A 27,878-nucleotide genomic window follows, 5' to 3' on the forward strand; every position below is an offset into this window, starting at 1 on the left:
TTCCAATACCATGGTACAGACTATTAATTACATACTAGTTTCATTCTCTCTCATTAGAATATAAGCTTTAGGAGAGATCTTAAATTGCTCACCCAACCATCATTTTAATCAGCATAATAAGCTTAGCACCAAAATAATGCCCAGCATTGTTTTTGAATGAGAATGAAAAAGTATATGCTAAACATATGAGGTCAAGGTCAGGGAAACTATGCCAGTTCAAAGGAGATTTCAAAGGTCAGTTCCAACATAGCAGACTTACTTTAACACTGGCCTGACCTCATCATAAAAGGCCAGAGATTAATCATTATTCCTGGCTCTATTATGGGGAAAACAACTCTACCGAGAGCATATTCTCCTGAATGTGGGTCCAACTTGCCCTTATTAGGTAAGGACAACACTGGGAAAACTAGGCAAGGTCAGATGACAAGACTAATAAAAAAAAGTTCTCAACTTTATTATGGTTAAGAATTTTATTATCAAAATTATTACATCTCTTGTGAAAGTTCAAATGTTACAGCAAGGTGTAAACACTCCACTTGAGAAAGAAGTGAAACTTCTTCCCTTCCAAGAGTTCCCCCCACCCCCCGCCCCCACCCCCCCTAGAGGTCTGGTCTTGACAGCACCCTGCCCACACAGAGTGGCTGGGGTCTCTGCACGTGCCAGGCAGGGTGAGGGCCGCCTGCCCGCTGGCCTCTCCCCTTGGTTAATAGCCAAGGGGAGAATGCAAACCCCAGCCCAAATGGAGAGACATTTACATACGTTTTATATAATATACAAAGAAACCGGCATCCCAGGCAACATGATTTCCACTCCCAACTCTCTCCCAGACTGATGGGTTTGTGGGGGAAACAACAAAAAGAAAAGTACTCTGCTTAAGTTTCAGCATTGGGAAAAAAAAAAAAAAATCTCCCCTCATTTGAGCAAACACCTGATTTCAAATTTTGAAAAGTGAAATTTTGTAACAGTCACACACAAAGAGAGAAGACTGTGCATATGATAGTTGTAGGACAGGATAGAAAAGAAAGGGATGCAAGAGGCTGGTTAAAAAAAGGTGAAAACAAATTAGAGGGAAGGAGGGAGACTCACAGTATTATCTTGTCCAAAAGAAAAGAAGTAAGGTCCACTGCAGCACCAGGGATCACACCTGTCATATACTCACTACCCCTACCATGGTTATAACTGAATACAAAATTAGATAAATAAAAACACGCCGGATATTACAGTAAACAAGTGAAAGAAATAAGCTGGCAACCGTATGGAATTTTAAAAGATTGTGTACCCCACCTGGGCTGGCTCCAGGGCTCCTCCAGGGGTGTACAACAGGCACAATGCACTGATGGGGAGAAGCCAGTCTGCTCTCGTCTCATCCAGAACAGTGTTAGGGGTGTGGGTGGCTTGCTAACTCCCTCACCGGCCCACTCTCACATAAGCATCCCCCAAAGAAACGTGGGGCAGGCCCACACACAATCACAGTCCTGTCGGTGCCACTCCACAAACCTATCTTCCCATTCTTACCCTGCAAGTCACAAGTGCATGCTCCCCAATCATGGAGGCGGTCCTGCTCATGGGATCGTCAACTCCTGATTAGTTGGGAGTAGAAAAAAATAAAATTCAAAGAAATCCCAGACCACTTGGGATCCTTCCTAATCAAATCTATTGCCAAAAGCTGTTAAGTAGCAATGCAATTGGCCCATCTCACTTCTCATTCCACTTCTGTCTACTTACTCCATGGGTTACTAAGCTGTGTAACAGCTTGGGAAGGAGGAATAGAAGATTGTCGGCTCCCAAATAATCAAGAGCTGATCACAAGCTCATCTTCAGAGAGCCAAGCATCCCTCAGTTGGAGCAAGATCCAAGCTTTATTATCCCTGCCTATTTCCTGGTGATTTAAGACAAAGGTAGGGAGTACACCTTGGCCAGATATCTGCTTTTGGAATGGTTGTCTTAGGGATAACATTTACATACCTACCTTTATTCTTAAGTGCATAAAACCCTAACACTATTCAGATGGCTTGGGGCTTTGAGATTGGCTCTTTTCACTTTTTTTCCTTTGAAACAAAAACTTTTTTTTTTTTTTTTTTTATTATTTAAAAAGATGTCCTCACTGCACAAGTGACTACAGGCTACAGGCAAGGATGGGAGACAGAGGCTTCAACACAACTCATTGCACTTAGAACCGTTACTAACCAAAACACCATTTGCTTGTCAACAATGTACCCTTAACAGCAGGGAGAAACTTCTTTATAGTCTCTGCTTCAGACAAGATTTACATCTTTCTCCAAGGCCAGAGGCCAGTTGGGACCACAAGTCTTGTTTCTTGTCGACCAGACCCAATCCTCTGGCATCTTGTAACCCCCTCCTCCAGCAATATGCTCGGCCCAGGATCCAGAGGCAGCTGGAAGGAAGCAGCTATGGGCTTGTTCAGTTCTGTTTGCCCATGTCCAGAAGCCCTAGGAAAGTCCTGTCTGAGTCTTGACTCCTGACCCTTGCAGTGGCTGGAGTCGGTACTGGTGCACACTCCCACTCCCACGGTGTGGGTAATGCTGTGAATTGGAAACCGCAGATACCCTGGAGGCCTGGTAGGCAGCGGACTGCCCAGCACTGGGCAGACTGATAGTCCGTAAGTCTGATGGCAATGACGACCTAGAGTTCTGAGGAAAGGAGGTGGAACTCAGAGTTCCTGTGCTGGACTGAGAAACCGAGTCTGAGGTTGGTGAGTCTGAGGGGCCCTGTGGGGTAGGGCTAGCAGCACTAGAAGGACAGCTCCTCCTGGGAAGATTGCTGCTAGTGCTGTTTCCAGAATGTGGCTGGCTGCTATAATACCCTGGTGTCCCTGTAAATGGGGCCAACGAGTCTGTGGACACAGGGTGGGCAGGGCTGGGATAGGACGCAGAAGAGAGGGATGATTCAGAAGAACCGTGAGAAGGGGGGTTTCCAGGTCTCAGTGCAGTAGTTCGATAACTGTATCCTGGAGATTGGGTGGGATGTCCTCTAAAGGGAGAGGAACTCTGTTGAAGGAGACTTTGTGATTCTGTCCGTGGACTATCACACTGCAGGAGCTAGAAAGAGTTTGGAAGAAAGCATAAGGAAGTGAACAAGTCTCTTCAATGGCTTGTGATCTTCACATTTATAACTTTTTTTTTTTTTTTGGATACTAAAGGCAGCCAACTCATTGTCTCTGATCACCTTATTTACTTTTGTGGTATGATTTATACTTGAGGGAAGGCAAACGACAACTTACTTCCAAGCCTGCTGAGACAATGCCAACACGAGCATCTCCTGTACAGGATGGCTTGGATCACAAAACATTCAGAAATGAGAATATATTCTTCTACCCAGAGATCAGCACTTTCTCAACTTACCTGGTAGCTGTATCTGGAAGGGCTGTAAACAGTTGCTCCTTTAGAGAGCGCTGAGCTCAATGTCTCTGAGCCTTCTCCATCTGCAGGGTCTAGAAGGTATTATAAAATCAACTTGGCTTCTCAGAGCAAGAGAGAAAACAGCCAAATCACCAATGCCATCACCAACCCATGCTGCTCTCTATGACAAACTGAGTGAGTGCAGCATGCCAGAAGGGCAAAAGGAGTGGTTAATTATGGGCTATGTTTTAAATGCCTGATCTGATTCCCGTCTCCTTCCTTCTCTTCATCCTTCATCGAGGTGGAGCTCCAGGAATTTGGAGAGATGAGAGTTACAGAAAGGTATCCCTTGGGAAAAAAGAGCAGACAGAGAGCAAGCAATGCTAGACCTTACAAAATGATGTAGGCCCAAAGAGCAAGACTGAGCTGGAGCCTAGCAAATAGCAGAACCCAAGTGTGCCAGAAACTGACTCACCTCACCCTAGCATTTGGCATAAACCGTGAAGAGCCTGGCTTATGTGTCCCTCAACCTGACTGACAGAAGGCGGTCATAGACTCACCTGAATCTTTCTCAGTGATGTTACTCTCCCACGTGGGAGAGGGTTCTCCCTTTTGGGCCACCCTCACACTGCTTCGGAGGACCTTAGGGATGCTCCCTCCTTCTCGAAGTCTTTCTACTGACGTGGGAACCATCCTGCAAAGGTGAGAGGGACAAGTTTAAGCCAGAAGACTTATGAGTCAAAGAGTCTAAAACAAATGAAGCTCTCACATAGGCTGTACAATATATTCTCTCAAAAGAAAAATCACTTTTAAGGATGAAGAAATAAAGGGAAAAAATGAGTTAAAGATATCAACTTTTTAAGTCCCCATTTTGAAATGCTAAATTTTCTCCTCTATGAAATTATGTACCTGACTGCGAAGTAGCAGTTTAATAAAGGGTTTCTTAATGAACATAATCATTTGAGCCATGTTTCTTCTTTCTCAGACTCAGTTTAAGATGTCTGTGTTTCATTCTCTATTTTACTCTTTTGATACTCAGATCTTGTCACCAGTATTATTTACTTTTTTCTCCCATTTTCCCCATATTAGGGATTGAACTCTGGTGCTGCACCACTGAGCTACATCCCCAGCACCATCCTTTTAATTTTTTATTTTGAAATAGGATCTCACTAAGTTGTCCAGGCTAGCCTTGAACTCCTGCTTTAGACTCCCAAGTAGCCAGATTTGTTAAGTGTTTGTCACCACACCCAGCTTACTTCCTTTTCTAGTGGTCTCCCCTAAACCAGATAAGTTCTTTTAGAATGTTTTGTTATTCTGAATATGTTAGTTGCATGGAACAGAAATATCTGTTGCTAATTCAAATGGAACTTGGCTGGACTCCTGACTTACCTTTTACGTGAACTGAGAAAATAGGAGAGGCAGTGTTAATGCCCACCAAACAAAATAGTTTATGGGCATCCATAGCTGTATGTTGTCTAAGAGTGCTACTCTATAGATTTGCTGGTAATTCTTTGCTTTTGTATGGCTAGAAATGTAGCTAATACTATTAAATCAGCTGAGGAGGACAGATAGCACTCTTAGACAGCTGTGCTATTAGAGAAAGTGCTCCCAAATATCAAACATCAAATTGGGAATGATCCTAGAGGTATACTTCCCTCCTGAATTTAACTATAAAGCATCAAATATAAACTTACCACCTACTACTGATATTTTCTTGAGGTCTGCAGTGAGATGAAGTGCCTCTGGAATCCGATGGGCTTACTGCCTCCAAATGGGACATTGAGGAATGAGATGGGGAGAATTTTTTATGAGGGGATGACGGGGTTCGGGCTGAGGATCCCTGCACACTATGGGCACCAGTGTCAGAAACAGAGTTACTGTTGCTCTGCCCAGCTCCTGCAGACTTGCTTTTGCTCTGTGCAGAGTCTCCTCCCCCACCAGCAGAATTCTCCTTGGCTTCTTGTTTCCGTTTACGGTACTCCAGCAGGGATACCTAGAAAGAAAAAAAAAGAAACAGTACATTAGCTGGATATCATTAGTGGAGTACTAGCAACGGGGAAAGAAGATGGAACCCCAACAAACCATTGGTCAAGCTGTGCAAATAAAGCAGGTACCAAACATGACAACTTTTTCTAGGTGTGATAGTTCTGAGCAGTTACAAATTTGAGACAGAAATCAGTAAATGGAAGAGAACAGTCTAGGAGATGCCATTTTTGAATAACAATATTCACCAAGCAGACTGCAACCCTTTTCAGGAAAACCTGTTAGATTACCATTACACATCACAGAAGTGTGTTATAGTTATTTGCATCTATGGGAATACTTAGAAAAGGGAACGCTTGTATAATTACAGAAAGTCTCCCCAGGTGATTTTTTTTGGGGGTGCTAGGAGTTGAATCCAGAACCTCGCACATACCAGATAAACACTCTAGTGAGCTACATTTCCAGTCTTTTATTTTTTATTTTGAGACAGGGTCTTGCTAAGTTGCTGAGGCTGGCCTGGAACTTGTGATCCTCTGGCTTCAATCTACAGGGTTCGCTTGGGATTATAGGCCTGTGCCACCACATCAGCTGCTTAGCCCTTTTTAAATACTAGTTTGAGGCAGGGTCTCGCTAAGTTGCCCAGGATAGCCTCAAATTTGGGATTCTCCTGCCTCAGATTCTAAAGTAGGTGGTATTATAGGTATGTGCTTTCCAGGACTCCGGCCTTCCAGGAGATTTTGATGGCTATTGTTCACTGACTACAAATCTAAGGAGGTAGGTATTAAAGAAAAAAGAAAGCCAATGTTCTGAGGTTTTAAATATGCTCTTATTTTTCAAGACATAGAGATTTAGTATTATTTTTCTTATACAGACACTAAAATCAAAAGAGAAGAAATTACTAGTTTATAATTTAGCCAAGTTACCTCTAGAAAACCTATACCTACCTGGAAACTTCCCCAGTGCCTCCATCACCTGCCTCACTCATTCTTTGTTTCTTAAAAAACAAAACAAAACAAACTATCTATCTATCTATCTCCTTTATTTTATGTATTTATCTTTATGTGGTGCTGAGGATTGAACATTGAACCCAAGGCCTCACACATGCCAGGCAAGCACTGTACCAGTGAGTCACAACCCCAGCCCACTCATTATTTCTTGACTGCCACAACAGACCCTATTTCCTGCCTCCCTGGCACATGCCTCTTTGCTGATGCACCACACCTGCTTATGTCGCATGCTATACAATGTCTTGCTAATTCCTGAATAAACTGTAAGTTGTATGAGGGCAGAGACCAAGTTTATTTGGCTGTTAGAAACAAATCCCCCCAACAAACAACAATAAAAAAACCTCCAAACTGCACAAAAACTTGGTATACTTCACTTGCCCAATATATTTTCAGAAATTATTCTGAATAATAATTTCAATCACCTTTGTGCATAATAAATAAATGAAACTAGAAATTCAGGTTATTTTTGTTTCTGGTAGTCAGCACTATTCATGCCAGTCTTTGAAACCCATTACTCTCTTATTCAAAATTACCTGCTTGAATTTCCTACTCCTTCTATCCCCTAAGGGTTCTCATTTTTCTGTCCAACTGTACAAATATTGACAGTAAAGATAATTGTTTACATGCATTTCTATACATAATCTTGGAAAGAAGCCAGTTATAATAAATTCTGGTAATGCATTATCACTGTAATAAAAATACAAGAAGCCACTAAGTTCGCAACAAGCATGTATTTTTGCCACACAGAAAATTCGGCACCATTATCCCTGAACAATAAATGCAAGTCACTGTGTAAACCACAAAGTACTCCCATGCATTTTCAAATGCCCATAGTTGAGAACCACTGATACAAAAAGTACACTTTAGGTTTTGTGATTTCTAGAACAGGTATTATGTATAATAAGCTCTCCTGGCCCTGCTAATCTCTTTGGGCGCTCTTACTTTTTACCTGACACTGTAACCACATTGAACTGTTTGTACCACAATGCACCCCCGCTGCTGACCTAGTGGAGTGTCACAGATTTACTTGCTCTGCTCATTCTACTACAATATCTTCACCCTCATTTGTTGGCTACCTGACTCTTGCTTCCTGTTCGAGATTCAACCAAAGCAATAACTGCAATTTCTCACTCTACCTCTATCCCTTAAACAGGCTAAAGACCTCATGTCTATTTTCAAAGTACTTTCTACCTATCAGACTAGGCCAAGTTCCCCAGCTATCGTGCTCTTACCACATGTGAATAATTCCTTTGGAGCATCCATCTCACTATTAATGTAATTATCTCTAAAGCTCACTCTCACTTTCTATAAGCAATTAGGGGAGAATCTAGGTAATCTAGCAAGGTAGAAATATAAGCATGCAATCTGGAATTAGACAGTGTCCTGATTTTTCCATTGCTATGAGTGACCATGGGCTAGTTTTTCAAGTTGCCTTAGTTTCTTTATCTGCAAAATGGGAAATCACCTATCTCACAGGACATGGTTAGGATAAAATGAATGTAAATTGCTTATCACAGTGTCAAAAACCTGGGAAGTGCTGAATAATTTAAGTTTTTTCCTTTTCACTGTGTTAGCCTTTCAACTGTCTAGCAAATATACGGCACATAACAGGTATTTAAATTTGTTGGATATTTATTATTATATTTTGTGCTGGGGCTGGAACCTGGGTCCTCATGCATGTCAGCCAAGTGCTCTATCACCAAACTACGTCACCAGCCCTGAATATTTACAATACTCACCAAAATATACTAAACTGACTTTCACTAGGCATGATAGAGACTAGGTTTTACTTATATGAGAAGCCTGAGCACCTGGAACTTGGTAAATATCCACCAAATTATTCGATTAATGGTCTTGGGGAGTGGGGGGCTCTGTAACATGAAAGACTTACCTTTTTCCTTTGTGGTGGGTTCTGGGGGGCAGATGGGACCCCTTCACAGGTCCTTTCACCACCAGGTGACAGGGATCCACGAGAAAGGTCTTTCATAAAGCCATGTTCATATCTGCTGGGGAACCCTTCCGCTGGGGAACAATATCCCCCATCCAAATGTAAAGGCTTCCTATCCCCTACTAGGGGAGACCCTCTATATAATCCATCTGCTCGAGGCATAGCATTCAAAGGGGAGTAGGCATACATCAAATTGAACTCTGTCCGAAATGCCTGGTCCGAGTTTCTCAGGAGGGTCTGATGTCCATCTCCACTTCTGCTTGGGAAGCCAGTCTCTGAGGTGGGCCCAATGGAGGGATGAGGAGCCAGGTCAGAATGACCTGAGTTGAGCAGGGAAGGTCTGTCAGCACAGTTGTTAGTGTTGGAATCAAGGTATCCTACTTTTGTCAAATCCAGGTCTTTTCGGTGACAGAGCTGAAAGAATAAAAATCAACGGAGACATAGGGTAGGGGAGAAAGGAAAAAGTCAAAGGGTAGAAAGGGAGGTGAGAGGGGCAAAGGTGAACAAGGAAAGAAAAGAGGGATGGAAGTAGAGGAGAGAAAGCCATTAACATTGGTGAAAGTTCCACAAAGCAATAGATACAGGCCAGTTTACTAAAGAATCCTGGCCTTTCCCAAAATGCTTTAAAGTCTTTCTGGATGAGAATACTGGGAAAGTTAGAATTAGGTAACTGGCCAAATGTGTCTATTTTGCCTGCTTAGCCTTTCATCAGGTTTGCTGAGTCATTGTGCACTATACTATAAGGGACTGGTGGTATAATTTGGAATATACCTGAGCCCCATGCAAACTACAGAGGTACCTTAAGATTAACTGGCTTTTGGTGTTATTAATTTTTACTATTGATGGAAGGTGGGTGTAGGGAAAAAGGTGGAGAAAAGTAGAAGGTAGACAGAAAGGCAAGTATTTAAGCTACTGGTTCAGTAAAGGAGAATGGCATAAAAGACATCAACCAACCAGTTCTTCATTCACTTTCACTGTTAAATAAGCGTTTCTCATCTCATACAACTTCTTGACCACTCAATTCTTTCTTTCCTCTAATGTATGCCAAACATATCACAAGATCACTGGTGTTCAACATTGCAGAGCATGTGAAATGCTGAAATGTACCAAAAATAAACTTCACCTTCAATTTGGTTATCATTAGCTCTAACACCAAGATTTTCCACCACTAGGCCAACTGTAGCTTAACTGTCTACAAAGCATGGTATCAAAACCCCAAATGCCACACCATGTCAGTCTCCAAATTATATTAACTTAGAATTTTTAACAACCAGCTGAGGAGAAAGTGAGTGAGCTGTATTTTCCTAACAAGATAGTTAAAATACCTGCTACATTAGTAGAACACAACCCTTTTCCAGTTTCATACTGATTTTATAAAATCTGACAGATGCAGAGTTTGGCTAACTCTCATGGACTTTAGCCCTAATTTTTAGATTGGAAGTGAGTGGGGTTAAAGTTTCAGTAGATTCTGAGGTTATGAGACTTTCTCTTTAAGAGGAAAAAGTTTCCATGTAGACTCATGGGGTTAATGATGATTACATTAAGCCAAACCTTACAATAAAAACTCTAGCACTAAAATCTGATTTTGGCATTTCCATAGCATTAAGGTTTCTTTTTTTTTTTTTAAAATATTTATTTATTTATTTATTTTAGTTTTAGGCGGACACAACATCTTTGTTTGTATGTGGTGCTGAGGATCGAGCCCGGGCCGCACGCGCACGCCAGGCGAGCGCTCTACCACTTGAGCCACATCCCCAGCCCCAGCATTAAGGTTTCTGAAAAACACACTCAACTGACATTCTAAGAGATACCACTTGTACAGCAACTATATCCCAACCACTGCAGAATGGAGGGAGGCCTATGACACAGAAGCCATGGACTCAGTTTCCTTACACACCCATTAAGAAGCTATAGAGAAGATTTAAGAAAGCTGTGAGACAGAATAACTTTCCTAAGGAAGCTTCTTTAATCTATCAACCACAGCCCCAAACGTCTGGTTACATAGAGCTGTCAGATTAACCCTGGAACAAGGCATAAGTCACTGTCCAACTCTTCCAATATACACTGCCTAAGAAAATAAATATTAAAAGACAGCTCCTACCAACTTTCCTTATTTGTTAACAAAGAGACCTTATTTATTAATGACTTTAACAAGGCTCTTATCACATACTCAGCATCCATTAAACTTCTAATTCTGTTCTTCTTTAATAGAATTCTTCAGCCACCCCCTCCCCCAAACAACAAAGATCAACCCCATCACATACACATAGCTGCTTAAATTTTCCTCCATCTACATGAACAATCCTGTGTAGTCACAGTCACACAGGAAGAAAGATTCATTCAACTTGCTGTGACTGATTGGCCGCCCTCCAGCCCATCTCCCCATTCACTCAGACCCCCAGCCCTCCCCATACACTCAGGAACACACTCATGCACACTCACTCTCAGCCTCCAAGTGTGATTGAGATGGTGTGATAACTACCTCGGGTGACAGGGACTCGGGCCTATGCGCAGGGGAACTCTCAGGGGAGGATATGTTCTAGAGGAGGGAAAAGCATCTTGTTATTCATCTACTCCAAGTCAAGAAGCAAAACAAAACAAACAAAAAATAAAGCAAGCATAGATGTTAGCCACAACTTGGGGAGGAGGGGAGGTGTTGGATAAGAATGCACCGGGGAAATGTTTAACTGCAGAATTCATCTAAATGGATAGAATGACTTATTAAAATGCTTCCTGGGGTCTTCGAAAGCATTTAAGGAAAAACTGGTTATAATGTTTCATGCTGTAAGTAAACACCTCAAGCATACTATCAGGAAAGAGTTAGGTGAAATTTTACAGGGTTATATATTTCTTTGTATCAGAAGAAAGTTTAGCAACCTTTAGTACTTGTTATTGAAGGCATCCTACTCCCTATTCCTTCTTAGAGGAACCTTGTTCATACACCCACATCCCTTCTGATCATCCCATTCCTTCATTGACTTATATGTCTCAGGCCACCATGGTTATCCAGGGGAACATCTTAGCACACTGGGGACTAACAAGGACTGGTCAGTTTCTCTTGAATGAGAGCCCAAGGAAGTGTGAGTGATGAAATCCCTAACTTACAAGCTGGATTTGGCTCTTGGCACAATCTAATTGGACCGGAGCACTTCTAACAATATTATCTTGGTTAGCATCCATTTTACTTCAGGGAACATAGCGAAAAAAGAAAAAAACATGCATGTTCACCTAGAATCTACACAGGGTAGCACTCTCACCTGAGGCAGCACTTGCCCAACAATAGGGACTAGGCAGTGGGCTCATGATAGGTAGATGTAAATGACATGTAAAGAAAGTAATGGTGCCGACTGTGACAAGGATTCAGAATGCAAGGGCTGAGGTGAGAAAAGGATTTCCCAACATTGTGGACTCTGGATAAGTGTGGCCCTGGTGGCTGACCTATGCTCTAGTGGGTAGGATTAATGATGTTGTTTTCAGCAGAGCAGGCTTTTAGCTGTGAATTTTATTCAGCGGAGGGTAGCTAGTATCTGTGTGGAGTATGGATCTAAGAGCAGAAAGAGAAGGGAAGGGTTATTCTAGTGGAAAAGAGAGGTGAATTAAGCTTGCCTTCCCAATGTTACTTTAATTTCTCTTTCTAGATGCTGTCCCCCACACCAGCCCACTACCTCAGCACTGGAGTTTCCTCACTTATCTCCTGAATATTCTTCCCTTTTCAAAAATATTTTCCCCCAAAGTAAGCTGTTTTTTTACTTGTAATATTTTTTTTTGATATTTCTTTATCATAGGTTTTCATGGACAAAAGGCTACTCATTTGTACTAGAATATACATAGAGTGTGGCCATTAGTATCGTAATAAGGATGGGTCAGGGAGGTAAAGTTTTTCTTTTTTCTCTTTAATATTTATTTTTCAGTTATAGATGGACACAGTGTCTTTATTTTATATTTATGTGGTGCTGAGGATCGAACCCATGCCTCACGCAAGCTAGGCGAGCGCTCTACCTCTGAGCCACAATTCCAGCCCCTTCTTCTTCTTCTTTTTTTTAAATGAGAAAGGCTAAATTTCCTTAGTTAAATCACAAGTTTACAACAGTGTAACCTTGCACTGGAATTTTTGCTATTTAATATTTTCTTTCCTTCCTGGTATTCTGCTTCATTAAAATGATTTTTGAGTTTTTAAAATTTTTAAATAAATAAAAACCCCTTGCGTTTGTATAGTGTTTCACAATTATTCAAAACAATATAAGGAATACAGAATGCACTGACTGCTTGTTTTGGAGGAAAACTTACTTTCTAATTTCTGTAATATCACTTATAATAATATAATTTGCCTTGATAAAGTATACTATTATATTCATATAATCTAATGGCCTCCAGAGAGAATTTTCTCTCATGATATATATATATATATATATATATATGTATATATTTAGTTATAGATGAACATAATGCCTTTGTTTATTTTTATGGGGTGCTGAGGATTTAAACCTAGTGCTTCACATGTGCTAGGTAAGCACTCTACCACTGAGTTATAACCCAAGCCCCTCTCATGATATCTTATTATAAAATTCAAATTGCTTAATGAAAAGTCAACTGCAAGTACATAAAATAAAATTAAAAAGTTTTGAATTTGCTGCCTTAATATTCCCTAACAAGAATACCATAAGGAATTTGATAAAGAGTAATTTTTCTAGAAAGGTCAAACACAAGCAGGAGTTTGGTTTTTTTTCCCACCAGAAGGAAGTTTTTTTTTTTTTTTAATCTTTATTTTTTAGTTGTAGTTGGACACAACACCTTTATTTCACTTGTTTATTTTTTTTATTTTTTTAGAATTTTAATATTTATTTTTTAGTTTTTTGGCAGACACAACATCTTTGTATGTGGTGCTGAGGATCGAACCCGGGCCGCACGCATGCCAGACGAGTGCGCTACCGCTTGAGCCACATCCTCAGCCCACTTGTTTATTTTTGTATGTGGTGCTCCACCTGCAAGGCGAGCACTCCACCACTGAGCCACAACCCCAGCTCCAGGAAGTTTTGTTCCAAAAGTAAGATATTATGATCTAAAGTAAGGTACAGAACAAAGCTGTGCTTTCAATGTTATTTTCTCCTTCTGAGTATACACAAAAATTCCAGCTATTTTTACTCTTTACTCTCTCAAAAAGGCTGAATAGGGAGGGTGGGATTGGTTAGAACATTTAATGATCAAAACAACCTCTAGAGAAGTGAAAGCTAAGTACGTTTAGTGGTCAGAAAAAGTTTTCTGAGAAGAAAAAGTGTCCATTTAATGTAATTACAGAAGAAAGCAACATGCAAAAGATGAGTTAAAAAAAAAAAAACAAACAAAAAACAAAAACGCATGGACTCTATTCAAACCTGCCACCCAAACTTGAATACTAAAATGATTCAGAATTACATTTTGAAACAGCTGAGGTATAGATTTCTAACTTAATCCAAAGAAGTGAATGTAACAAATTTGACTTTTATAAATGCATGTTGCTAGTCTTGTGTCCATTTTTCATTCCTAACGCATTGAAACAAGAAGGGAAAGTAACCTGGAGTGGAAAAAAACAAAAACAAAAAGACAATCGCCATAAGCCATTCTCCAATGCTTTCTAAATCTGCTCACTGAGGCTACAATGAAAATACCAAACAACCTGGCAAAGACACCTCACCCATTTACATGGAGACACAACCCATCAGTACAATCTAAGCTCTCAGGCTGCTGCTACTAATGGTTACTACAGGCACCTAGAAGCCTCTTTTGACCAAAGTATACAGTAAAGATGTAAAAAGATCCAGCATGCTAATACCTAAAGTTAAAGAGACTGAGGAACTGCATGCCAAAGAGAAATGAATGTGATCTGTGGTAGCACTCTTCCTATTCTGAGAAGTACAGGGGCTGCCAAGATGAGAGGCTACCAGGTTAACAGGCCACACTGACCCTGAGATTTTCCATTCTCTTGGTGAGATGGGGAAGGAAGACAGTAAAGAAACATTTGAAATGACATTATATTTGAAATGAAGAGGTACAAATGATGATTTTTCATATCTAGTACACCCCCAAAACCAAACCCAAATCACCTCAAACTGCAGAGGAGTGTTGCAGCGACTAGCAGTAGTAAGAGACGTGATTGGCGAGAACATGAGGCTGTATCCATTTCGACACTCCTCTTCTCCTGGGTAAGTCTGGCCAGGTGCGGTCAGTTGGGGGCTCTTTGAGCCTGAACTGGAAGGGGGTGGTGTGACCGGAGACAGAGGCCGAAGTAACTTGGTAACATTCTGCTCCATCAGATAGCGAGACTTCCATTTCTTTAATGGGCTCAACAAGTCTGTGAAATACAAAGCTCGAATGAGAGATGAACTGTAGCTTAATGGGAAGCTCTGTAGTCAAGCTATTAATCTCTGCCCTATAATGACTTGTACCTCTTTTGCCTCATCTCATTAAATTAACTCCTGCAATCAAACAAAAAATCCAGAGAAACTCTTAATTACAACTGCACTGAAAATAAGTCTTAAAGCACTCTCTCAGAGAAATTCAAATTATTCTGACAGTTCTTTCCTTTTGAAGACACTTAGGTCTGTTATGTTGCCCATGCTGTGCTGCCCACCATCCTGCTGCCTTAGCCTTCTAAGGAGCTGGGATTACAGATGTGGGCCACCACACCCAGCTCTGAATCTGACAATTCACATGACTGATACACAGAACTAATTTACTGTATCAGAGCAAAAGAGAAATTCTTCCTATCACACCAAGCTTTCAAAAATTTTAAATCTGTGTTACTTTGTTAAAATCACCTTCTACTTAACTGCCACATCACCAACTAAAACTATTGGCATGCCAAATTGCATATGCCGTTTACCTTTTCTTATGTATTTGTGCCCCCTTTCAATGGTTCTATAACATTTTGAGCAGAAAAGGCATACATGGTTCCTTGACATGGATCTAATCTCTAGTGAAAAATGTGTATTGATTTTTATAAATATTTCTCTCAACCATTAAAAAAAAAAAATCTAGATGTTACTCCTTTTCTCATTTGGCTAACCCCATTTTCTATACTTCTTCAGTCTACTTAAAAAGCAAATTACTACACTACATATGTCAATGACCTTTCAGGACAAAGCAGCCTACTTACTGGAAAATACATATTCCTAATTCTATTCATTGATTGATTTAACAATGGCCATGAATTTACTTAACACCTACTATATGCAAATCACTGATGCATAATGACACAGGTAAGAGGGGGAGATAGTCAAAACATATTCTATTTTCAGGAGCTTAAAAATTTGTAAGAGAAGCCGGGTGTGGTGGTGCATGCCTGTAATCCCAGCAGCTCCAGAGGCTAAGGCAGGAGGATTTTGAGTTCAAGGCCAGCCTCAGCAACTCAGTGAGACTAATAAAAATTATAAAACAGGGCTGGGGATGTGACTCAGTAGTTGAGTATCCTTGAGTTCAATCTCCTTTACCAAAAAAAAAAGTAAGAGAAAGCACATATAAAACATGCTTGATACGTTTGATGATACTGTTACGTGTTAAAAACAATAGTTAAAGTCAAGTGCGACAGTGTGTGCCTGTAGTCCTAGCTACTTGGGAGACGGAGAAAAATAATTGCTTGAACCTAGGAGTTCAACTCTAGCCTGGGCAAGTGTTGTGTGTGATTTTTACATACTAGGCACTGTTCTATGTGTTTTATGTGAAATATCTGATTTAATATTAACAAATCTATAAATCCAGTAGTATTGTCACCCCACGTTAAACAGGAGGACATTGCTGCATGTACGGAGATACGAGGTAATCTAGCTCCTGTCTTCATTTTATTATTTATTTATTTTTTTGTGGTGCTGGGGATTGAACCCAGGGCCTTGTGCATGCGAGGCAAGCACTCTACCAATTGAGCTGTATCCCCAGCCCTCCTGTCTACACTTTAATCACTATGTTGAATTACATCCGCAAAGCTTAGTGAAAGGAGTGAACCTATACCAGGACTTCAGGTAGAAGTTTTGGGTCAGCAGTTAATGATTAGAATAAAACTGGTAACTGGGAAACTATCTGGAGTTAAGAGGTGTAAGACACCAATTAGGGTAACCTATTTAAATGCAGAGAGAAGAATAAATGCAAAAATATTGGAGATGTTTATATTCTTTCTGGTATCTCAAAAATTTTTTTTATTTTCCTACACTGGAAGTATATTGATGTTTTCCTTTATTTTCCTCCTAGAAACTAAGTTTTCTCTCCTCTTTTAAAAAAAGTGCCTAGGTATTAGAAAAGGAAAAAACAAACATGTAACACAAGGATTACATTCAGAATAAGTTTTTAAATATTTCAAGAGACTTATATAATAAATAAATAAATAATAAAAAGACCTCTGTTCTGTTAGGTCCAACACTGGTAATTATTAAAGTCAAGTAAGTGAAGTGATAAAGTTCATTGTAGAAAAACTAGAAAATTTGGGTAAAAACTATTGCCTGCGAATCAGTCTACAGGAGACTCATTTAACATATTTACTGAATACTTATGACATTCTAATGTAAAAAACAGACCTGACATTTCCCTTTATGAAGTTTATAGGCCAGCAGTCTTTGATTACTTACTTTCCCTCCCTTTTTATTTCATTGCATAATAGTTGTTACCCCCCACCCCTTTTGTGGTGCTGGGGACTGAACCTAGAATCTTGTGTGTGCAAGGCAAGCACTCTACCAACTGAGTTATATCCCTAGCCCAGTTGTTAAACTTTATGTGGTCAAATCTATTTGTACTTTAATGTTTTCTAAAACTTCACTCAAGTACTTCTCAGGATTATTATATATGTAGGGCTGAGATTGTGCCTCAGCGGTAGAGTATTTGCCTGCCATGTGTGAAGCACTGGATTAGATCCTAGGCATCACATAAATATGAATAAAAAAATCTTTATTTTGTATTATGTCCATCTATAACTAAAATTTTAAATATATATATAAAACATTATATATGTAAAAATACATACAAAAGTTGAAATCATACTCACAAATTAATGCACTGCATTAAAACCTTCTTTCTTAACATGGTCTTAATGACTCCTGTGTTACTCACACTGCTTAATAATTACTTTTACTCAGAAATACATGGTAAAAACCTTGCTATGAAAAGAAATAAGTCTGTAATTCAGTTTTTTAAGGGCTGCATGGCATTAATATTACCAAAATTTTATCAGCTTAAGTACCTTTCATTATTTTGCTATTATAAATACACTTCAATGAACAAAAATTTGACTCCTACATATTTTCTGCACTTGTTTCATTGTTTTTTCTTTCTTTTTATTATGACAAATGGCTACATGAAGGATTTTTAAACCAAAAGAATGTTCACATATGTTTACTAAAATTGTATTTATTCTCTTTTAAAATATATTTTTTAGTTGTTGGGAGACCTTTATTTTATTTGTTTATATGTGGTACTGGAGAGTCGAATCTAGTGCCTCAAACATGCTAGGCAAGTGCTCTATCACTTAGTCACAACGCTGGCGCCTAAAATTATATTTATTCTTGTGAAAACTGCTTGCTCATGTACCTAAGCCTGCATTTCATTGGTCTTTTTCTTGACTTGTTACAGGCTCTCTAAATAATGATACTGATCCTTTGAAAAAAAATGTTTCAAATGCAGTTTCTTGATTTGCTGCCTGCTTTTAAATTTTATTTAAATATTGTCTTTGCTATGTAATGTTTTATGTTTTTACTTAGTCAAATGCATGAATCATTCATTTCTTTGATTTTCTGCCTCTGATAATCAGGAACATGTGTCTGACACCCCACCCCAAGACTATAAAAATACCAGCGGGTTTTCTCTTTATCTCCAGGTACAACTGTTTAACTTTCATTCAGGTTTATTTTCTAGTGTTCTCTCTTTTTAACTACTATGGACAGAATACGCTTCTCTATTTTTATGATCTCTAGTACTTTTTTTTTTAAGTTAATTCTCTTGGGATTTCTAGGCAGATGATCACATTACTTGTACATGACAACAACACATGCACCCTTTCTTTATCAGTACTTTTACCTGTTATTCTTTTTATTTTGAGTAGTCTCTTTGGCTAACAGTTCCAGGATATGTTAAATAATAACAGTGGGATAATTTGATAACCTACTTCAGGGCTTAAGTGGTTTTTACAATGAAGTTTATAATTGGCAACTGTTTTTACATAGATTAAAACCAAGCATGTTATTTTATTATTAAATTTGTAATAGCCAATGTGCCATTACTGTTCCTTCCCTATTTGATCAACAAATGAATTATATTAATAAATTCTCAAGTATTAAACTATGTTTACATTCCTAAGAGAAGTGGTCCCTAGGACATTTGGTCATCATATACTATTCTTTTAATACAGACTTAAGGTGCTAATTAAGATCACAAATCTAATTTAAAACTGTTACTATACTGTTTTGCCCTTTTTTTTTGAGAGAGAGAGAGAGAGAGAGAGAGAGAGAGAATTTTTTAATATTGTATTTTTTAGTTTTTGGGGAACACAATATCTTTTGTTTGTATGTGGTGCTGAGGATCGAACCTGGGCCACATGCATGCCAGGCGAGCGCGATACTGCTTGAGTCACATCCCCAGCCCTACTGTTTTGCTCTTTAAGTTAGTTCTATTGCTACATAATTTAAACTTTTAGAAATTTAAAGTCTTTTTTTTTTTTGGTATACTTTTTCAAAGTTGTATATGGGCACAATGCCTTTACTTCATTTATTTTTATGTGGTGCTGAGGATCAAATCCAGTGCCTCACATGTGTTAGGCAAGCACTCTACACACCGAGGTACAACTCTAGCCCGAGGAATTCAGAATCTTTAATGTAACTAGTATTCATGTTTGAAGAAAGAATACTCTGTGTAGAGTAACAATTATGGATCTGATACTGTCTTGAGCATTTTATGTGCTATTCAATCTCATATTAGCCCCATAAAGCAAATATCATTCTCATTTTACAGATGAAGCTTAGAAATACTTAGTAACAACATATAGTTGGTAAAGGACACTACTGATTCTCAAATACAGGTCTATTTGATTCTTTTCACTATATTGATATGTCTCCCTTATTAACGTCTCTTTGGTATTTTTTTTTTTAAGTTTCTTTTAGACAGACACAGTACCTTTATTTTATTTATATGTTTTTATGTGATGCTGAGGATCGTACCCAGTGCCTCACACATGTAAGGCAAATGCTCTACCAACTGAGCTACAACCCCAGCCTCTCTTTGGTATTCTTGAAAATAACAACAAAAAAACCTCTAACAAATATTTCCTCAATATTTATACTAACTTTTAGCAATAAGTCACTCAGGGGCGTCTAACCATTGAGCCACAACCCCAGTCCTTTTTTTGAATTTTATTTAGACACAGTTGCTTATGGCTTTGTTCAATTGATGAGGCTGGCTTTGAACTTGCAATCCTCTTGCTTCAGCCTCCCAAGCCCCTGGGATTATAGGCATGCACCACCATGCTTGGCCTAGTGCTTAATTTATAAATTTTTTCCTTATGTTTGTTAATTTTAAGTGAATCCTCTCACTGTTTGTTACAGACTAGAGCAAAAGCTCAAAAAATGCATTGATAACTAACAGTCTTAATTCCCCACTAAATAGGGCATGTAGAAACATGTACTTTCTAGTTTTCAAGGCACTTTTCCTTTAAGTCTCTGCCAAGTAAGGACATGAAGTGCGGTATAATCTCCTTTTCTAATCTTACTTATACACCTACATAATACACAGCAGACACACATACACACACACACATAGACCATCTCACCTAAATTACTCTAACTAAACTTCAAAAGCTGCCAGTAGCTGGGCATGGTGGCGCATGCCTGTAATTCCAGAGGCTTGGGAGGGTGAGGCAGGAGGATTGTGAGTTCAAAGCCAGCCTCCCCAAAAGTGAGGTGCTAAGTAACTCAGGGAGATCCTCTCTCTAAATAAAACTAGAGATGGGGATGTGGCTCAATGGCTGAGTGCTCCTGAGTTCAATCCTTGGTACCCACCCCCTGAAAAAAACCTGCCAGTAAATTGATAATACTGATGGAAATCTGCCAATGATTTCTTTATATTAATATTATTTATGTCACACATGAATTAATTCATAATTTACAAGGTATAATCCAATCTATGGAGAGAAGAATAAACTAAGTCAATAATTTAAAAAGTGGTGGCCCAGTTTTTCAACCCTAAATTAAAAAATCCAAATAAAAGCATTTTTTTTTTTTTGGTGGTTGTGGGGGTGATGGGGTACTCAGAATTGAATCCATGAATGTTTTACCACTGAGGTACAACCCCGGTCCTTTTAAAATTTATTTTGTGACAGCGTCTTGCTAAGTTGCTGTGGCTGGTCTCAAATTTTTGATCCTTCTGCCTCAGCCTCCTGAGCTGCTGGGATTACAGGAGCATACCACTGTGCCCAGCTAAAAGCAGAGTTTTAATATAAAGCAAATGTTACTAGTAAAAGTTTATTTAACTGAATTCAAGTTTATAATTATCTAACAAGTTTATGAATATAAAAAAGATTTTTATAAAAATCTGAAATATTATCTTGTGAGCTATAGCTTTATATAAGCTTGAAAATCTAATTTATTTTGGTATTTTAACTGAGTAACATTCAGAAAACGGATGTAGAGATAAACTTATGGAAATAACACAGAAATTTCCCCTTTTGTGTTGGTGCCAGGTAATGGCAAAGGTTAAAAGCACACACTGTTAACACTGAAATACACCCCGGACCTGAAATATTTTTTCAGTTGACATGAACAGGAGAAACTTTGTTAAAAAGACTGTACTAAATAAGTTAACATGTCACCACAAGTTAATATACGAGTGCTTTCAAAGAGAACCCCTTCAAGAGTCACTGTGAAAACCAGTGGTGGAATTTTCATAGCCATATTGTTCAAAAACTCATAAGGAGCTTAAGTTGAATTTAAAGCCATGTCTTCTTAAATATTTTATACTAATTATACAAGTTCACTTGAAAACAACCAATTAATAACAATTTCTTATATTTATTTCATTAATCCTCTGCCCCTCAACCATGCCCCCAACTCAAACACTTACAATTTTTCCCTGAATATTAGTATTTCACTTTCTTGACTCCCCCCCCTTATAAATATGAATATATACTCCTAAACTTACTACTTTAAATGTATCTAACCTTTTTTATAACCATTTCTGCTGTTATCTGTATACTGTCTAGTTCCTTCTTTGTCGTCCTTGGAAAACTGATCCCTGACTTGAGATCTCTCTCTTCCTCTGTAAAGACAGATGTAAAGTAACTATTTAGAGAACATGCTATTTCTTTTTTTATATCAGAGTACGAATTCTGAAATTTTTAATGTGGACCTCAAATAACGATTGATCATGTATTTAGAAAGGTTTTAGATACATACCTGCATTGTCTTTGCAGATATTAGAATTACTATTCTCATTACTTTGGTATAGTTGCTGCGTTCTAGTCTCTTGGGGTACAGGTGTTTGAGTCATCCCTTCTTCCAAGGCTTGCTTTATCCAGCGCTATAAGGGGGGAAAATCAGAGAATTATCAATAACACCTTAAAACTTTTCAGTACTTATTTTAAACACACTAAACTGGGTCATTTTACATCAAGTGCTGGGAGAGGCAATCCAACACATTCATTCAATAACATGTCAAATCTCAATCTCCAAAATAAGTTTTGTATTTCACTGTATTAGAATACTACCCGATCAATTCCTCTACCAGAAGAAATTAAGGGGGGAAAAAAAATACAAGTAAAAACTCCAACTATCATACTGCTTAAGACAGGGTAAATGGGGAGAAATAAGGAAGAAATCTTAACATTTATTTAAGAGACTGGTCAGGTCATACAGAACAAAACTAGTACAGAAATACGTGCCTAGAAAGAAGATAAAGTTTGATCTCTTATGAGTTGTCTGCTCTATGCTGGGACATCTGAAGAGATAAAAGATTCACAGGAGGACTTTGGATGAGAATAAATAGCTCTTTACTACACACCAAAAGACTTACTCAGAAGTGGAATAACCTATGAGCTTCCCCCAATCAACTAGTTTGGTTAAATTATGCAGGAATAATGCAAATCACCAGAAAAATCAAGTCAAAAAGAAGACCTCTCTAATAAGTTACTTTCTTTGGTAGTGAATATTGGAATCTAAATTGATGAGAAATAAATTTAGGTCAGACTGTAAGCCTACAAAAATTAGGATAGTAAGAATTTATATCCTGTGGAAGAGAGAACATATATTACCTATAATGTATCTCTTAAGATACATAGTTGTAGGTTCCTCACTGTTCTGTGGTTCCCCTCCCCCGACAGAAGACAGATTGAGTTTTGACAAACATCATTTTCTAAGTTAGACTCTCCCTCAAATGGGAAGAGTAAAGGTGAATAAATTTCACACCTTTAAAGAACATGTATTACAGATAAGCAAATATTCTTTCCACCAAAGAGAACAATTCTGATAGATTTTCCCTTTAGAAACTTATGATGTAAATGTCACTGTGGTCTGCCAAATGAAAACAAAAATAAAATTGTGAACATGAGCAGATGGGAGTGAATCAATATATAGAGGAGACAGGAGTGAATGAATATATAAGAGACTCAAGGGTCATCTGAATTTCATTAATATTCTAGGATATGACCAGATCACTGAAAAGACAAGACCAAAAACTCCCTTACATACAGAATACCTTTAGAGCTGAAAAGAGATCTTAGAGTCATCCTGTCTAAAGCATTCATTTAACAGAGGAGAAAATTTGACTTGGGAAGACGTGAGTGAAAAATCCTTTGTCCTAGATACCCTTAGTACAAGTTTTTTTTTTTCCTCAGAGAAGATGACAGCACTCATTTGGTGGTTCCTGAGCTTTCCTCTAGAAGTTAATTTTTTATAGTGTCAAGTAGATGTACCCACAAAAAAATTTTACATTCTGGATCTGATGACCACAAAAATGGAACATTAAAGAAAAACAGGGGTATTCTAGGAATAAGATGCTACCACAATTGATAAGGTTAAACATAGCAAATACGATCAAACCTATTCTCTTCCTTGGCCTGTTGAAGATTCTTTTTTTTTTTTTTTTTTAAATTTTTGTTTGTAGTTGTAGATGAACAGAATGTCTTTCTTTTATTTGTTTATTTTTATGTGATGCTGAGGATCAAATCCAGTGCCTCACCCATGCTAGGCAAGTGCTCAGCTGCTGAGCTACAGTCCCCCTGCCCTTATTGAAGATTCTTATAGTATTTCAGGACAAGTATAAAAAAGAAACATGAAAACACTTCTTTGAATCTAACAAGCTACAAAAACACTTCTTTGAATCTAACAAGCTCCAATCACCCCTATTAATTTTAGAACCCCCCCCCCCCAACTTCTATTTGGTTACTAAAGAACATTTCTCCTTTCTCTGAAACTATATTAAGGAGAAAAGTTTGAGGATCAAACCCAGTGCCTCACCCATGCTAGGTATGTGCTCTACCACTGAGCTACAACTCCAGCCTGAAAAAATGTTTTTTTTTTTTTTTTTTGAAAAGTCAAAGATAGGTGAGAAAGGGTAGGTGAGAAAGGGTAGCATTATTATGGGGAAAGAAGAACGAAGTATCAGGTTTTGGAATCCCAATACCTGAGTTGAAACACGGCTGTGCCAATAAACAAGATGCCTTAATTTTGGGCAAGTTTTTTGAGCCAAAAGTTCTGAATCTAAACTGTGCCCAATAATACCAAACCCACAGGGTTGTCATGAAGGTTAAGTGAGATAACATACATAAATTTTCAGTATTTTTTCAATGAAATTTCAACACATACTTAATGACACACATATTAATAATCCTTCAGAATACACAATAAAATACCAATGTACAAGTAAAGCATTTCACTAGTCTGGTAGGTTTTTAAGAAATGGAGGAGACTAAATGATTTTATAGAAAACGATAAAATGTATAAAATGACTAAAGATTTGTTGATCATTTATTTACTTATTTATTTTTTAGAGAGAGAGAACTTTTTAATATTTATTTATTTATTTTTTTAGTTTTCGGCAGACACAACATCTTTGTATGTGGCGCTGAGGATCGAACCCGGGCCGCATGCATGCCAGGTGAGCGTGCTACCGCTTAAGCCACATCCCCAGCCCTTTGTTGGTCATTTATAAATGCTTCTTTTCTAAAGTACTGTTTAAGTGAAATCTAAAAAATAATAAAATCATAAGATATCTTCTTTTAGGAACTACGGCTCAATTTAATTTAGACACTCCAGGGATATCAATAAATGTTCTGACAAATACTCTAATAATCTGGGTACAAATATATAGATCAGAATTTTATTTGTCTCATACTATTTTTAACTTATGAGGCCTACATTCTTTAACCAGATATTAAACAGTGAGCCTATCATGAATATGCATTGTTGTAACTAATCCCATGGAAGGTAGTTTTTTTTTTTTTTTTCATTTATTCATTTAACTTATATTCTGAGGGATTTTCAAAATTTATTATGGTTTGGTTTAATCATGGAAATGTTCTTAGGTCTTGAACTAGATGTGTCCTTTCTAACCAATCTAAAAATAACTCTTCTCCATCCCTACCTAGGATAAAGATGACTTCAATTTCTAGCTAAAAGATTCAATTTCATTTATTTTGCCCACAAAAAAGCTGCATGTTTTGTAACATAGATTTGTTTATAATAAATATTAAAGCAGTGATTTAATCTTAACTGATTTAGATATAAACAAATAATTTTAAGATCCCATTGCTATGATAATTCAGTGTACAGTCTAATGCCTCCCTAAAGACTGATCACGACACATACAAAGTGCTTAAGTATAGCCTGTATAAAATGAGACTAAGGATGAAGGCTGAGACTGTAGCTGAGTGGTACAGCACTTGCCTAGCATGCACAAGGCCCTGTTTTCAATCCCTAACATCACAAAAACCAAACAACCAACTGGCTGGCCAGCCAACCCACACACCCTCCAAAATCAAAGAGGCTCAAGAACGAGGATAGTCAGATGCATTTAGAGAATATAATTTGGATTTGAGTTAAATGGGATTTTTTTTCCCCTCTTCTGTCAATGGAGATAGAAAGATGAGTTTTCAGATTTAAGTCTTAAATCACAACCAGGTCAAAAGGGCTCAAAGAAATGGATTTTCTACTGAATGTGAAGTCACAATTTTAAACACACATTTTCAGTCTTTAAAGGCTTCTGCTACTTGGAAAAGTAAGAGTTTAATTTGTCTTTGAGCACAAAAAGACTGTATCCTAGCATCATGATTATCAAGAAGGCATTTCAAGAAGCTAGTTCATATTATTTACAACAAAGTCTTTATGCCAACCCCTCTTAAAGACCAAAGCAAGAGCGTTTACCAACTAGCTTGAAAGAATCTTTTAGCAGCCAACATCCTTAGAAATCTAGTACCATGTCCAGCCAAACACAGAACAAGAAAGTTATTTTAAATATATTAAGCCATCTCTCAACTTGCTCCTCATTTAAAGACTATATCTGCTCCATTTCTAATTTTAAACACTCCTGACAAATGCATTTATGATTTTGAGCTGTTAATCTTATTGAGCAATGCTAAACACAGGAGAAGGATCAGTTTTCAGTTTTGTATCCCACACTAAAGCTAGCAGCATTCTAATTCTTACAGAAGTATAATCATAATGCTTTTCACATGGCAAACCATTTTTCTTCTCCTCAGATAATCACTAAGACCCAAGATAAAGAATTCTTCCTAAGTGACATACTTGGTATAAGAAAGTTTCCCTGGAGACCCAGTTCTCCTTCATTACTGAGGCAAATTTCCTATAGAAAAGCTTTTCAGAGATTTTCTACTTATTTTTAAAAGAAAGTCGTCACTGCTTTTATTTCTGACACCTGAAAGTCACTCCTGTTAATTTATTATTTATAAACCTTCTTGGCAAGGATCTTGTGACCAAATTTCTGTTTATGATTTCTTCTATTTGGGATTTTCCCCAAACAAACCAAGATGTACTCAAATACTTAGGTAAGACGCACAATTAAGAAAAGACAGTGCAGCACATGCTGCTCATCCAGCAGTAATGCCCTTCCTTTATGTACATATTCCTGTTGCCCTCCTCCCCTCCGTATCCCACAGTACTTTGGCTCATCTTTCACTCCCCCCCACCCCCCAAGAAATAATTTCTGTTCTTTGGAGAAAGAGAAAAGCTTTAAGTTTGGAGAAGTCAGGGAAGACCTGCCTGGAGTTGGAGACTTCATCACACCAAATAATCTACATGCAGCATCCTCATGTACGTGATGCCAGTGGAGGAGGGCAATGGCAGACACTGAGGAAGGCAGCCTGAATCCAGATCTGAGGATAAGAGAAAAGGGTGTTCCAGGGAACAGAACTCTACCTCAAAGAAAGACCAAATGAAAAGGTGTCCTATACTTCTAGAAACACTGACACGACATAATAAGTGATCTAATCCTGAGAGACACCTTTGAAAAATATGTAGGGCTTCTGGGAATTAAGAAAGCACATTCCCCAAACAACCAACCACAAACACTGCTGCCACTAGATCCAAAAACACTAGGTAACTAGAAAGAGAGAGAGGTAGAGAGAGGCAGAAAGAATCTTTTACAATAGTTTCCATATTCTCTAGGGAATAGACAGTCCAACCTGTTGTCATTTGATCAAGAAACAGGAATTATGCCAAACACAACAGGACTTTTCCCTCTAACCTCCTCCAAGTGATAGTAGTGATAGAATTAATTCTAAACACAATTTTATCAAATTTTACTCATTCAATAGTGCTCTGAAGTATCTGGGGGCCAATCACACAGTAATCACAAATGGATGTTAACAAGTAACACAAGAGCACAGACATAACATACCCCTCCCTACCCAATCATCAACTGCTGTGTGCTCTCACAAGAACCTCAGAGGCTCCCAAAAGAGACAACAGTGAATATTCACAAAATTGAGAACCAAAAATACAGTATACATTTCACGTTAGTCCCACTGGCTCCTGATTTATCAGTATTCATGTTGAATAATTAACTCATTATCAGCGCACATGGATACAGTGGCTTTCTAGAGTATGTGTTAAATATATTATAATTTTAGGCACCCTGCCTTAAAACAAAACAAAACAAAACAAAACAAACAAAAAAACAATTACATAAACACAGACATACCTTCTTACAGGAGCTGAATGTGCCATCAGGCAGAAGGGGCCTCCGACGCCTCTCAGGCATAAAGGGTGAGCCAAAGCGAATGTAGTGTTTGGGGGTGGTGCAAATTAATGGGGAATGAATAAGACCCGGTAACATGTTCAGCGTTGTTGCTAGTACAGTTGGGTCTGTGGTGATACGTAAAGGGCATTCAACAGGGCACTCTTGCTTCTCGGCTTTGTCGTTCAGCCATTCTGTAACTAGATACTATGGTTAAAAAAAGGAGAGAGATCATTACTTAATGCTGCAGATGAAAAGCCAGAGGCAGTAGTAGTGCAGTTCACAAAGACAAACCTCATCTAGAAACTAGGACAGATGCCACAGCTGCAGTGAGAATGAATTGGGCATTCAGAACACAAGACTATCTTCCTTTACCCTCTCTGTGTCCAC

General features: G+C 38.3%; 1 protein-coding gene across 13 annotated transcripts in view; it reads right to left on the reverse strand.

Annotated features, from left to right (window-relative positions):
- Positions 1 to 600: 600 nt before the first annotated feature.
- Setd5 (SET domain containing 5) overlaps positions 601 to 27,878 on the reverse strand; it is a 76,565-nt gene continuing 49,287 nt past the window's right edge. For 9 of the 13 annotated variants that reach the window (XM_058572979.1, XM_058572975.1, XM_058572974.1 and 6 more), the window contains 9 exons: positions 27,453 to 27,695; positions 21,695 to 21,818; positions 14,378 to 14,625; positions 10,780 to 10,836; positions 8,241 to 8,711; positions 5,054 to 5,352; positions 3,920 to 4,053; positions 3,363 to 3,451; positions 601 to 3,059 (listed from right to left, as the gene is read on the reverse strand). In XM_058572979.1, the coding sequence (XP_058428962.1) occupies positions 2,451 to 3,059; positions 3,363 to 3,451; positions 3,920 to 4,053; positions 5,054 to 5,352; positions 8,241 to 8,711; positions 10,780 to 10,836; positions 14,378 to 14,625; positions 21,695 to 21,818; positions 27,453 to 27,695 (2,274 nt within the window). In that variant the 3' untranslated portion in view covers positions 601 to 2,450. The remainder of the gene's footprint in view (positions 3,060 to 3,362; positions 3,452 to 3,919; positions 4,054 to 5,053; positions 5,353 to 8,240; positions 8,712 to 10,779; positions 10,837 to 14,377; positions 14,626 to 21,694; positions 21,819 to 27,452; positions 27,696 to 27,878) is intronic. The other 4 variants (XM_046425700.2, XM_046425697.2, XM_058572977.1 and 1 more) reach the window with 1 other exon arrangement.

This window comes from Marmota monax, unplaced genomic scaffold (genome assembly GCF_021218885.2).
Source record: "Marmota monax isolate L192 unplaced genomic scaffold, Marmota_monax_Labrador192_F-V1.1 WCK01_AAM20220418_F8-fsc00028, whole genome shotgun sequence".
Lineage (NCBI taxonomy): Eukaryota > Metazoa > Chordata > Mammalia > Rodentia > Sciuridae > Marmota > Marmota monax.